The sequence below is a fragment of the Tinamus guttatus genome, unplaced genomic scaffold, assembly GCF_059628265.1.
Source record: "Tinamus guttatus ecotype Peru unplaced genomic scaffold, ASM5962826v1 Tinamus_guttatus_pri_ptg000777l, whole genome shotgun sequence".
Taxonomy (NCBI): Eukaryota; Metazoa; Chordata; class Aves; order Tinamiformes; family Tinamidae; genus Tinamus; species Tinamus guttatus.
The window spans coordinates 227816-240231 of record NW_028289311.1 but is presented as its reverse complement, the minus strand read 5'-3'; the positions used below and the strand labels follow the sequence as shown (position 1 = coordinate 240231).

At 37.2% G+C, this 12416-nt stretch overlaps 1 protein-coding gene across 8 annotated transcripts in view; it reads left to right on the top strand.

Annotated features, from left to right (window-relative positions):
• The window catches only part of FHOD3 (formin homology 2 domain containing 3), a 387720-nt gene extending 375402 nt beyond the window's left edge, over nucleotides 1-12318 (top strand). For all 8 annotated transcript variants that reach the window (XM_088537458.1, XM_088537457.1, XM_088537456.1 and 5 more), the window contains one exon: nucleotides 12177-12318. In XM_088537458.1, coding sequence (XP_088393584.1) covers nucleotides 12177-12259 — 83 coding nt within the window. In that variant the 3' untranslated portion in view covers nucleotides 12260-12318. The remainder of the gene's footprint in view (nucleotides 1-12176) is intronic.
• Nucleotides 12319-12416: the final 98 nt, after the last annotated feature.

Genomic DNA, 12416 nt, shown 5'->3' with positions numbered 1-12416 from the left:
TTGGGTTTTGCTATGGCTTTGATATTCATAGTATTTATGAACATTGAAGTAAAACTCTATTTAAAGAAAGCTTTCACTGTGTGTTGTGTTACATATGTCTTACTGTTTTTAATACAGAACTGAAAATTATAAAGCTGACTTAATCTTTAGCAAAGCTTTTAATGAACCAGCACCGAGTTCTGTGTTTTTAGCTGAATCGGAAACCCAGAATATATATATTTGTTTGCACTGTAAGTATTTCCTGTGATTCAGGCGCAAGGATCTCATGGCAGAGGGATTTGACAGAGAAAGACGAAAATATTGAAGTAAAAGCAAGTGATGCTCAAGACATCTAAAATTAGGAGGCAAAGAGAATCAGGAAAAGATTCAGTAACATTCAAGAAAATTTTAATGGGAGAATGAGATATTTTGACAAGTTCACTTGAATCACTTTACCTTTTGTAGTTGTTGAGCAGCGTAACAGTAGCTGGTATGCAGCAAGCTTAGTTAGATATTAATGATATGGAAGAGTCTGAGGTCTCAAAGCAATCATCAAAACCATAAGTAGTGAGGAATAATAAGGCAGTGAGGAGTCCAGTGAAAGACAGATGGAAACTGCAGCTGCAGTTTTTGGTATAGCATTGAAAACATGAAGGCTCACTAAAAAGTCCAGATAAAACTGAAGGTGACTGGGAACTAGTAGGAAGGAATTTGTTCAGGAGGAACTGAAAGCTACAGAGCTACAGCAAGTCAATGTACACAGTAAGCACATGAAGTCTGAGCTCCTGTGATGATCTGCAGTGAGAGAATTTTATTTCGTGCTAGGCCTTCATACACTGAAGAGTTTTGAAGACAAAGTTACATTTGCAGAAATCAGTGTGCCTACCAGGCACACGAGGCTGCTGTTACTTGTGAGAAAACAACATTACAATTGTACTGCTTCATTAGAAACTCATGAAAAAGCCACATGATTGAAGGAGCCACAGAAACCGAAGTGCTCTGTCACCCCTCGAGGGGATCTTTCAGAGACAGCTCCAAGGCAAATTGCCATGGTGAGCTTGTGCTGTTCTTTCTCTGAGGTCTTTATTATATATGTAAACAATGGACTCCAGCCTCTAGAGATATCAGTTCAGCTTATTTTAAAAGCATAAAATGCAAATTGGATTTGAAAATATGCTCTTTCCATTCTTGAAGATCGAGGGCACAATTTTGTCAGAAAGGTTGCTATAACACTATGGGGAGCTATTCAATTTAGCAAAGAAATAAAAAATATATAATTAGGATTGTCTGGTTCTTCCGTAAGGTTAGGATGACCTTCACAAACGTTGCCATAACAAACAATGAGTGCAAAGGAAAATTGGAATAAGGAAGTTTTAAGAATCCCTGTATTTGATAGTCCACATTCCAATGAATACAATTGCTCAAGCTAATTTTAGCAGCTTGTGGAACATTTTTACAGACTATGCACCACTGGATTTGAGGGAATAAAAATGGAAATATTTGTATGATACACCACTGAGATTTAAGAAAACAAGAGTCAAGAAAGGAGTTTATTTAACACAAAGAGGACTGAATTAAAAGAAAATAATAAAGTAAATGTCGTGTACATATATACGTATATGTACCTATAACCAGAGTTTGCTATGAAGGCAAGAAGTAAGGTAACAGAAGAAATTATTAAAAAATAAAAAATAAAAAAGGAGGGAGGGACTGGTTAGAAAATCGTGTTAGTAAATAAGGTTTTCACACCACAGTCGACCAATATGTGGCAATTGTTTTTATCTGAGAGAGGAAAAAAGAAAAGAGCCATAGCTGCTTTGGGACAACAGAACAAAAAAAAACTAACAGTAGCATCTATAGGATTAAAAGCTTTACTTAAGGACATTTTAATTAAAAAAAAAATCCTCAGTGGTAAACAAATGGGAAATTAATGCTGTTTTCCTTCTTGCTGCAGCTGTTTGTTTAAAACATTCATCTCCTAACATAAAACCATTCTCAGGAGTTCATTATTGTGCACTTGCCATCTCTGTGTTGGTCCCATTGAAACGAATGGGTCTGTGTCAGGAGTGTGACACTACTGCCATGACTGAGGGTCACAGAATTCAAACTCCTGCTTAATAATCATGTATCATCATTGTATGTATGTTACTCGTACTAATTCTAGCACAGGCAGAGCAATATTTGCAAATATTGAGGCCAAACAGAGCTGATCTCAGACCAATGTGGCTGACCATGGAGTAGCTCAGAAAATAAGTTCCTAGAGAAAGTTCTCAGGATTCATTATCTTACTCAGATATTGATTAAAGACACAGGATAGCAAAATCAGACCATCTTACTAGCAGTTACCTTAAAGGAAGGAGGTTTAAACTCAAACTTTCTGGTCTCTTCCTCCTTGGTTATAATTTGTTGGTATTAGCAGCCTTCATATTTGAAACTGTTTCTTGGCTCCCTAGAAGTCAGGTAGCCGTCAGCAAGTGGGGAATCTCAGCATGTTCTTGCCAACAAATAACTGCACGAAGGAAATAGGACTTGGAAGATTATTTGCCTATGTAGTAGTGCTTCCCCCTGAACCTTGAGCTGACTCTTTATGTGTCTGAAGGGTATAACACAATGTAGGATCCAGGTGTGACTCTTATACTCGATGACGAGTAGCATGTGTTCAGGAGATCATTGTGTTGGATGCTGCCAAGGCCACTGAAAGAGGAAACAGCATAACAAGGAGGCTGTTTTCCTCCGTGTTGTATCTCAGAACATTTATATGTGTGTGCACTCTTAAAATCTGCTGTAGATTTCAGTTAGAGAAATAGGTTTGGAGCAGAAAATAATTGACTGGGAATTTAATCCAATATTTGAATGAGCAGATTTAATACAAAATATTTTCGATGTTTAAAAAAAGAGTCAGGGGAGGATCATAAGGCTCTGTTCTTTTATTAGGTTTTGGCAGCTTAATACCCCATGACTGACCTCTCTGAGATATGGAAACATCTCATAAGGATTCATTTATTTGTGTAATGTCTTGTGGGGAGGAAGAAATTCTTAATGTACTAATTTTACAGAAATTAATCTTAAACACAAATCAAGTAACCTGTAAAACACCTGCAAGTGGACCGCAGAGGAGATGATAGAAATTGAAACAAGAGTATCTGAATCCTAGATGAGTAAGGGCTAATGGACTAAACTCAGCTACAGAACATCTCAGGTCAGATATTCCATACTAAACTCCACCTTGGGCAGAAGTGAAATAGGAGTTAGCACACTGTCAAAAGGTGCCAAAATGCGGAAGAGAACTCTGCTAGAAGACCAGGCCTGGAGAAAAGTCTTAGAATCACATGCAGTGCTACTTCAGAAATGTATTTGTAGACAAAACACTGGATCTATGATTGACTCCAGAGATAGATATGGGATTTTTGTTTGGAATTCATAGGGTGCTGCAGTTCCCTTCCATTCCCTTCCCTTCTTTTTTTTTTTATTATTATTATTTTTCATTTTCATGTCTCCCTACTTTTTCTGGCTATGAAAAGATACGGAAGTGCCAAAACACTAGGAGGGAGACCGTTCTCCTGGTATTTATAGCCTGACTAAAAGCTGGCGTTAATGGAAACTATATATTAAAAAAGTAAAAACCTTACACAAGAGAAAAGGCTACATGAAATGCTTTAAAGGCAAGCAACTTTACTTAAAATCTGAAACCAATCATTTATGTTTTAAGTAACTGGATTCTATCAGGAGTCAGAGGAGGGGGCAAAATAGTGATGCACATTTTGCACAAAATCTTTGAGATTAAAAAAAAAATGTATCACAGATGGTATACAGTTTCAAACACTGTTTATCCTCCTGCAAAGTACTGAGTCTTCAGATGGTCAATATCGAGTTAATTAAAATCTAATTATTGAGTGAAAAATAAATCATGAGATTAAGCAGATAAAAGCTGGCAGCTGGAAGGTTATGTTCAATTAATGCCAGGATAGCTAGTGTCTTTTGAATGCCTTTTAAGGCATTGAAGGCATTGTTTCATCCACAGGATGGTATGATCATGGCAAAATTGACAGAAATAAACTTCCCTATGAAATAAATTCCTGATGTACAATAAGTAAATATGGATATGTGCATACATAATAAAACTAATAATAAAAAATTAATCATTAGTAAGTGCAACTATCAGAGCAAGTAGTAGAAACTGAGATAACTGATCAGGCTGAGGCCTATGTAGCCCAGTATTTCATACCTGCCTGCAGGTCTCTTCTTGATTTTCAATTTATTTTTAGATTTTATTTTTAAGTGTGAGGCTGAGTAGTTGTTTATGGGGTTTGGGGTTTGTTTTTTTAATGATCAATTATAGTTGACTGTATGTAATTGCAATTGCTAATATTATTGCTATTCCCAAATATGTAGGTATGTATGAATGTTCAGTTTCTTTCTGCTTTGCAGTGTCCAGTTGATTTAAATTCATAGATTTTTTTTAAATATCTCTGATCTTTACAAATTAAAATGTAGACAGACATTCTATTTTTTAACTGATCAAAAATACGCTACCTGTGTATTTGCATGGTAGTCTCCATGAGTATGCCTTTTCCCAAAGGGCAAGTTAAATAACTTTCAGGATCTCAAATTTTGTTCAAGAATGTTCTTCTGATCTTAGCACCATACAAGGAAATAACCATCATTCTGTGCAATTCTGCATTATGTCTGCTTCAAAGCCAGATCATGTTTGAAAGTCTAGTTTAAAAGGCTAGTAAAAAGTTGCATGTAAAGAGATTTAAATTTGTTTTCCAGACTGTTTTGAAGGAATTATGTGACCTTTCTCTAATGAACTTTATTTTGATGCAATTATTTGTTTTTAGGCTCATAGCCTCAGACTTTGTTTGAAACATCTTTATTTGTATAAAGAAAATGAGCAATAAAAGTAACCCACTTTGCACCCTTACAGTCTGCAGTACATTCCTTAACTTTGTACTGGATTCCATCACCAGTACTTAGCAGTACTGTGGAATCTAGTACTTGTTCAAAATTCAGCAGCTCTTTTTTGTTTGTTTGTTTTTAAAGCAGCGTGAGATGTCATTGCATTGATTGGGGAAGGCAAAATTAAATACATGATTTCTATGAAATCTTGTATCTTTTGTCTCCGTTTATTTCAGCTTACAGAGAGAAGGCAGAGAGATATTGAACACAACACAATTCAAAAACGTTTGCGTGCCTACATATGTAATATTATAAACACAGGAGATATCACGCAGGCACAAGGAGAAAGCGGCTGCTGTAGTGAGTTGTCCTCAGCGACCTTAGAGTGGCTGTCACTGAATATGAGTAAATGCTGCCACAGACGTACTGCTCCATGGAGCAGAGGTGGCCACTGTTCAGAGCTACTCATCCTGGTAGTACTATGAACTCTATAGCCATTTAAAAAAATGCTTTTAGTTATCTAATAATACATCCCAGTAGGATCCCACAACATAACTGGACCATCGCCACGTCCTTCTGCGATGTCTCCTTCAGTTGAATGTTGCTCCCAAATGGAGATTCTTCTCCAGTGGAAGAATCAGTTAGGCCCACATATGTTTTCAAGTGGTAGAATTTCCCTGACCATTTCTTGGCCAAATGACGTTTTCCTTATTACCAGAAAGAACCAGGTGAGGGCAGATTGGCAAGAGATTAGCAGATGGTGAGAAGTAAGAGATACAAAGGTACGTAGGAAATAAAGCTATTCATGTTCACAGAAGTCTGGTATTGACATTTTCTACAGAAATACTTTTGTTGTGGTTTACACTTTTGTTACCTTTTTAACAGTAGTTCTGTATAAAAAGCTAATTTCCAAGAGATACAAATACATGGCTTAATTATTGCCACTTTGCCATTCACTCTGTGAAATCATTCACGTTACCCTCTGTTTCTTTCTTATTTGACGTATTTTAAAGCTGTATTTCGAGACTTTGAATTCTTGGCACAGAATTCATTCCCAAAATTGGGATATATAGCACTTTGAGTATTAAAACGTAGCACATATTTGGGTTGCACACTGTTACCCTTAATTTGGTGGAATATGTATTTGGTTTGGTTTCCTTCCATATTAAAATGGCTTTCAAGTTTAACCCAGATCAGCAGTATGCTCCTTATTTATGGTTCTTCCTTTCTCAAAGATTTTTTTTTCCAGCATCTGAGTAAGAAATCAGAAGCTGTGAGTTACTGTCTGACTAGATCACACTGTTGTTACGAGTCCTTCATTTGAGAACCAGAAAAGATTAGGAAGCACAAGGTTGCTTTGCATGCTGCGTACAAAAAAAAAAGTGCAGTAACAAAGCAGCAGCTTTCCAGAAGAGCAGCAAAACCACAGTTGCCAGAGAGAGCCCTCTGCTGCTATGAATTTGTTTAACATAAGGATCAGCAAGGGCAGGACTCTTGACTGTGTTTTCATACAAGTGTCAAGTGTGTCAGGTATCTGTTAGGAGATGAAAAACAAGTTCACACAAAGCTTCTCTGAATTTTATTTTGTCTAGCTGTATGGCATGAAAGGGAACCCTACTTTTTCAAACAAATCTTGCCAAAAATCTAAATATACATGTCTCTCCCCAGGTAGAATAACTCCATCTGATTAGCATACTCACAAGATTCTGTTTTGATCATAGTTGTTTTAAATCTGATAGACATGTAAACGTGATTCCTTTGTAGTGTTTAGCCTAGTACCTAATAATACATTACTTTAAAATAGACTTTAGGTCACTTTGAAATTTCAAATGGAATTTAAAGGCTATGCATCCAACACTTGGGTGAGTTTGCTTACTTTCTGTATCCCATGACTGATCCCAATCACTTCTGATGGATGAAGTTAAGTGGGAGAAGTAATGAAAAGGATGTCAGGAGGATTGTATTTAGTAGAAACTCTTTACAGAAGATCTGAAAATAAAGAAAATTTGTCATCGACGGTTTTCAGGGAAGGAAAGAATTCCTTCTTCTGTGCTTTACTGTTGACACTCCCTAAGTGGCAATATATAAAATGTTTAAAACTACAAAGACATATCTGGAAACTTTTATCTTCAACAGATTCAACTGCAGGTTAAATATTACTTTAAAAACAGTATCGTCTTCATGCAACCCAGGTTCTTTAGAGCAATATATTTCACGTTCCCTAAAACATAACTGACCTGAAGATGAAAAACAAGTTGATTTTTCTTACAAAAAGCCACTTTGTCCTTTTCCACAGCTAGCTGCTTCTTTATGTCACAGAAGGGCATGTGTTACACCAGGAGACATTTGAACAATACAGTTGTTGTTGGGAGAGACTGTGCTGGCCATGAGATGCTGTTGGGACTGGAAACAAAGCTGCAGGGCAATACTGCCTTGTTTTCTAGAGTTTCCTGTATGGCGATGCAGACAAAGAACACTTTTCAGTTGACTGTGCTTCTTCAGAATGGTGCCTAATAAAATTCACCCACAAATCCCCTTAGGAAAAACTCTGTGCATGCCACTTCTTTGACAATTTACTAAATTTGACTAATACTAAACAACAATCCATGCTTGCTTAAGAGTTAAGTATTACTTAGTGCAAGATAGCAGATAGTGATGTAAAATACACAAATGTAAAAGAAGGGTAGAAGGGGTAATTAAGGGTTATCTGGAATAAGCTTTTACCTTGCAAATTGCAGTTGCTGGACTCATTGTGTACAATCCAAGACAATATATTAAGAGTAAATATTGGAAAATAGACTGGGTGTGTTGTGAGCTGGGGTGTGGAAGGGAAGCAGCTGGGGTGATGGAGCTGACTAGTGTTGCATCTTATAATCCAATTGATTTTTATTCTGTCCTTGCTGTCATTTACAGCTGACAGCTGCTTAGTCAGCTGTGTCCTAAGGAAAGTTTTGTGGATTCTGCATCTTTTTGCAATATGAATGACGTGAAATTCTGTGATTTCTCAAGCAAAAAAAAATGCCATGCTTGTTCAGAAAATAATCTACATTTCAAGTGACTCGTTCACAGCAAAAAGTTGGGGGAGGGGAAATTGGGGATGCTGTTTCCCCTTTAAATACCTACCAATCCCTAGTTAAATTAATTATTTTCTTTGTTCAAGCTATGCTTTGGGGAATTTCTCGTCTTTAAAACATCCGCAGTTCTGCAAAGTATACTTTTTGACCCAACAGACATGATCAAATTCATTGAGTTAATCATAAGCATGCTGCGTTCTTCAAGGATATCAGATAAAATTCTAGATTTCCTGATTAGCAAAGAACATCATACCCTTTGACCGCCTAAAAACAACATGTGGTTTCTTGGTTATGGGATCTCAGCAGGCCTTGCTTGTGACAAGTGTAAAAGTTATTTCTCTTTATGTTATGTTTCTTTAGCAAATGTTTTAAAAATTGCTTAAAGAACCTAAAAGGTCATTCAAAAACCTTATTTTTATTGTCACTGCCTCTAAAATACATTCCACAGCTCAGTTTAATGTGATCTACAGAAGGCCAAGAGTTTTACAAGCCAAGATATTATGTCTAGTCTAGTTAGAGACATGACAGAATTCAGTGGAGAGAGGCGAGTAAAGATCTAAGTTTGAGAAACTTAATTTTTCAAGGCCAATAAAACATTGAAGGAAAATGTCTCTTTGCATTCAATTTTGATGGTTGAAATAATGCATAACTTCTTTTAAGATAAAAGAACCCTAACCAATGCATTATGATGAAATAGTCATCAGGAAAAAGTCTGAGGACATGTGTTTAACACCATGTCAAGACAAGATTCACCCATCTCCTGGAATACTCCCCTTCCTATAGAGTGACTCATATTTTTTCCTGGCCTTATCACACAAAAGCCATTGCAGAGAATATAGCAGGGCAGGAACTTCCCCTACTGAAAAAGTTGCTTCTTTCAGCTGTGTCTTCAGATGTTAGTAATCTGCATGTATTAAATCTTATTTTGATATAAAGATACTCTTCATCGGGCCGCTTGCAGGCCGCTTTGCTAAATACAAAATAGTGCACACTACAAGTGGATTCATCTGTATCAGCTTAGCGTTTTGCACTGTAGGGCAAGAATTCACTCATTCCAGTCTGGACCATAATCCTGTCAGCTGTGATAGCTCAGGTTGTCTGTTGATGGTAGGCAGCTTTGATGTTCAAAATAGAGAACTGCAGTATTTGGCCCCACAGGCTTAGTCTATACAAGTCAGCAGCTGACTGTGTTTATCGGAACCTTTCTGTCACTGAAAAGTTTCTTTACATCTTTGCTGTTTATTAACTATTCTCTTTGACAGTCACATTGCAAATGCCTAAGTCTTATATTGTGTGGAGCTGCTTCCTTCTAACAGCTGAGCTTCAAAGCTCAAGTCACTGAGATGTCTTTCTTCACATTTTAGGAGAAACCTGAGATAACAGAAGAGTCTGGGATACTTGAGATAGTAAAACGATCACTCTGAGAGGTTGGAAAAGAGACCATTTTGTTTAATTACAACTGCATATATCCTAGCAATTAAATATCTGAAGGGAGAATATAAAGAGGATGGGGCCAGACTCTTCTCAGTGGTGTCCAGTGGCTGCACCAAAGGTAACCGGAACAGGCCAGGCAGTTCTATCTGAACACAAGAAAAAAAAATTTACCATGAGCAACCTGAGTACTGTCAGGTTGTGAAGAGAGGCTGAGGAATCTCCATCGTTGGCAGTCATCTGGTCATGGTCCTGAGCAATGCACTGTTGATGTTTGAGCGGGAGGTTTGGATTCCAGAAGTCCCTTCAAAACTCAACCATTCTGTGATTTGCTTTGGCATAAATAAGACAATTTTTTGTTTGTTCCATTTTATACAGTGCATGATTGCTATTAGCAGAGTACCTCAATTCCTATTAAATATTTACAAATAGGGATACAGTTGTTTGTTCACCCATTCCTCATATCTTACCATATGACAAGAAGATTGTTTTGTTTTACAACAGTTGTTATGCTCTGAGTGAAGTTGGTATGTGTGCCTGAGAGCAATCATGAATGTAGAACCGTCTGCACTGCAGAAATTTGTTCTATGTTCAGTTTTCTAGTTCAGTTTTACCTGTGGTGTGAGCAAGTTCCATATTTAGAAAGTCATCCTATGAAAGTTCAGTCTCCTCTATTTGTGTTTTTTTTTTCTTATGACTGACAGTTTCCTTGCTGCAACAATATATCTGTTGCAGATAATTCATCTTCATTCCTAAGAGCATCATCTCTTAGGGAGCAAGGTCCCTTTTCACCGTAATGGCAGACACTTTTGGCTGGTCTCTGATTAGTTCTGAAAAGCAACATGTATTGCTTTCCTGTTAACATCCCTGTTAGCAAAGCCAAGCCAGCTACGTTATCTTCCTTGGCTGTGTGTTGCAGAGGGTACAGAAATAAACTTGTGTTCAGGAGCCCAGGCAGCTCAGAAAGTGATGTGTTCAAGGAAACCTTTGCTTCAGATAAGACAGGAATGTTCCTGCTGCATCTTTCTAGGATTTCTTCTTTTATCCCTGATGTAGTTCATTTTGATATAGAAGCAACCAGTGTGTGATTCCTTGAGTCAATAAAACCCCAAGATATTTCATAACTCATGACTGGAAGTGATTGTTTTTTAGTATGGGTATTTGAACATCAAATTTGAGGAGTCTAAAAGTGCACTGAGCATAATGGCTGATTCAAAACACTGTATTGTGTGTTTTATGCCATGGAGGAGAGACTAAAGCATGCACTGAAATATTTCCCTGTCCATCAGCACTTTTTAGTCTTTCTTAACCTTAGCTATATCAGTTGCATTTTATGTTGTGCAGTTTATTTAAGTAAGTTAAGCGGTGTTAGACTGGACAGATGTTACTGATCACGATTCTGTGAAAAATTGAGGAAAGCTGCATATCATAAAAGGTTGCCAAGAAAATTCCTAGTGGTGTTTAATAGTTATGCACATACTATGGGAGGATGGAGTCCACCTTGAAGAAACACCTTCAAGTAAGTGTTTGATGGGGGAAGAATAATTGCACGTGTGGCACTCCCAACTCACACAGTTATCCTCAGTAAGTCGTGAAAGTGGTTTGGCTGCTAAACATAGATGACATTCACCCAACCTGCATGGTGCAGAAAGTTCAACTCCCCCGTATTTTTTCCTCTATCCCCTTATTTTTCATAACAGTCCATGCACTCCTCTCACTGCTGCTAGATGTTTTAATGTAACCACCCAGTTTCAGTTGCACAGAGTAAATCTCTTAGTAAGCTAGAGGTCTTAATTAACCTACATGAGAGCAATGAAAATAACTCTTCAGCGTCTTTTTGTAAGCAGTTTTTCTGGGGTTTGCTCTTGATTTCTTCATTCTTTTGGGGCTCAAAATATATTCTGTATTAGATAAAGACATGGTTTACACTTTGCATGCATCATAAACTTGTATATGCCGATTTGAGGAATATCAATAATGAGGAGTGATGCAGACACTTGGTGTTTTTTTACAGTTGCACCTTGGACTACATTGCATTCATCTGAAAAGTAGGGTGACAGAAAATGTAGGAAAACAATGCTTAGTGTATGTAGTCACATAGTCACTTGTGTATGAAAAAAGAAGGCAAACAAAAATTGTGAAAGTTTTGTGTCAGAACTGGGCTTCAGATAGCTTCATAGCTTAGATTTTACCATTCAGCTAAAATTCAACTAAAATGCTGCAGACTAGTAATGACTAAGATGATGCAGATGTGGGCTAGAACATGGGAATTACAGAAAAAAGAAAAAAGAGACCGAGTATGAGGACATTATTTTCAAGGATTTGAGTTGAGAACAGGATTGTTATTTATATTTTAATCTTTCTTGTATTTTATGCCTTGTAGAAAGGCCTCGAAAGATTTAACAGGGAAAAATCTAATAGAGTCTGCTACAACTCCAATAGGCCTTTTAAAAGTTCTTTCTGAAACTATACAAAGTAACACAATAGATGATTCTTTGTACAGACTGAGAGCCTTCTGACAGAGAGAACATTTTCTTAAAATGCTGTGGTGTTTTCCTTAGAAGTTTTTGTTGACTAAATATCACATGACAAGTGTTTTTATGTTTGGCCTACAGTTTTACTCAATATTTCTGAATTTGAGACCTTGAGTACATAGCAACTTTTGGGTTGATTCACCTTGCATGTTAGAGTTCATTTTTCAGCTGAAAGCCTTGTGTAATCATTACTGCTAATTGTTTGGTTTTTCTTTGTTTGTTCTTTTTTTGCCTGCCTTTGGATTTTATGACTGTACAGTAAGAAGGACACTAAAAAGCGGCCTAACACCAGAAGAAGCCAAAGCACTGGGCCTGATCAGCACCTCTGAGATGCAGGTTTGATGTCCTGAAGATGGCAACGAGAAGAGTCGTTACCTTTATCACGCAGGCTGATAGCCCTTCAGTGCGGCGTTGTCCTGCCAGCCTCATCTGCTGCTCCCAACATCCTATCCTTTCTGTTAATTCAATTTGAATAAGAAACAAAAAGAGAAAACCCACA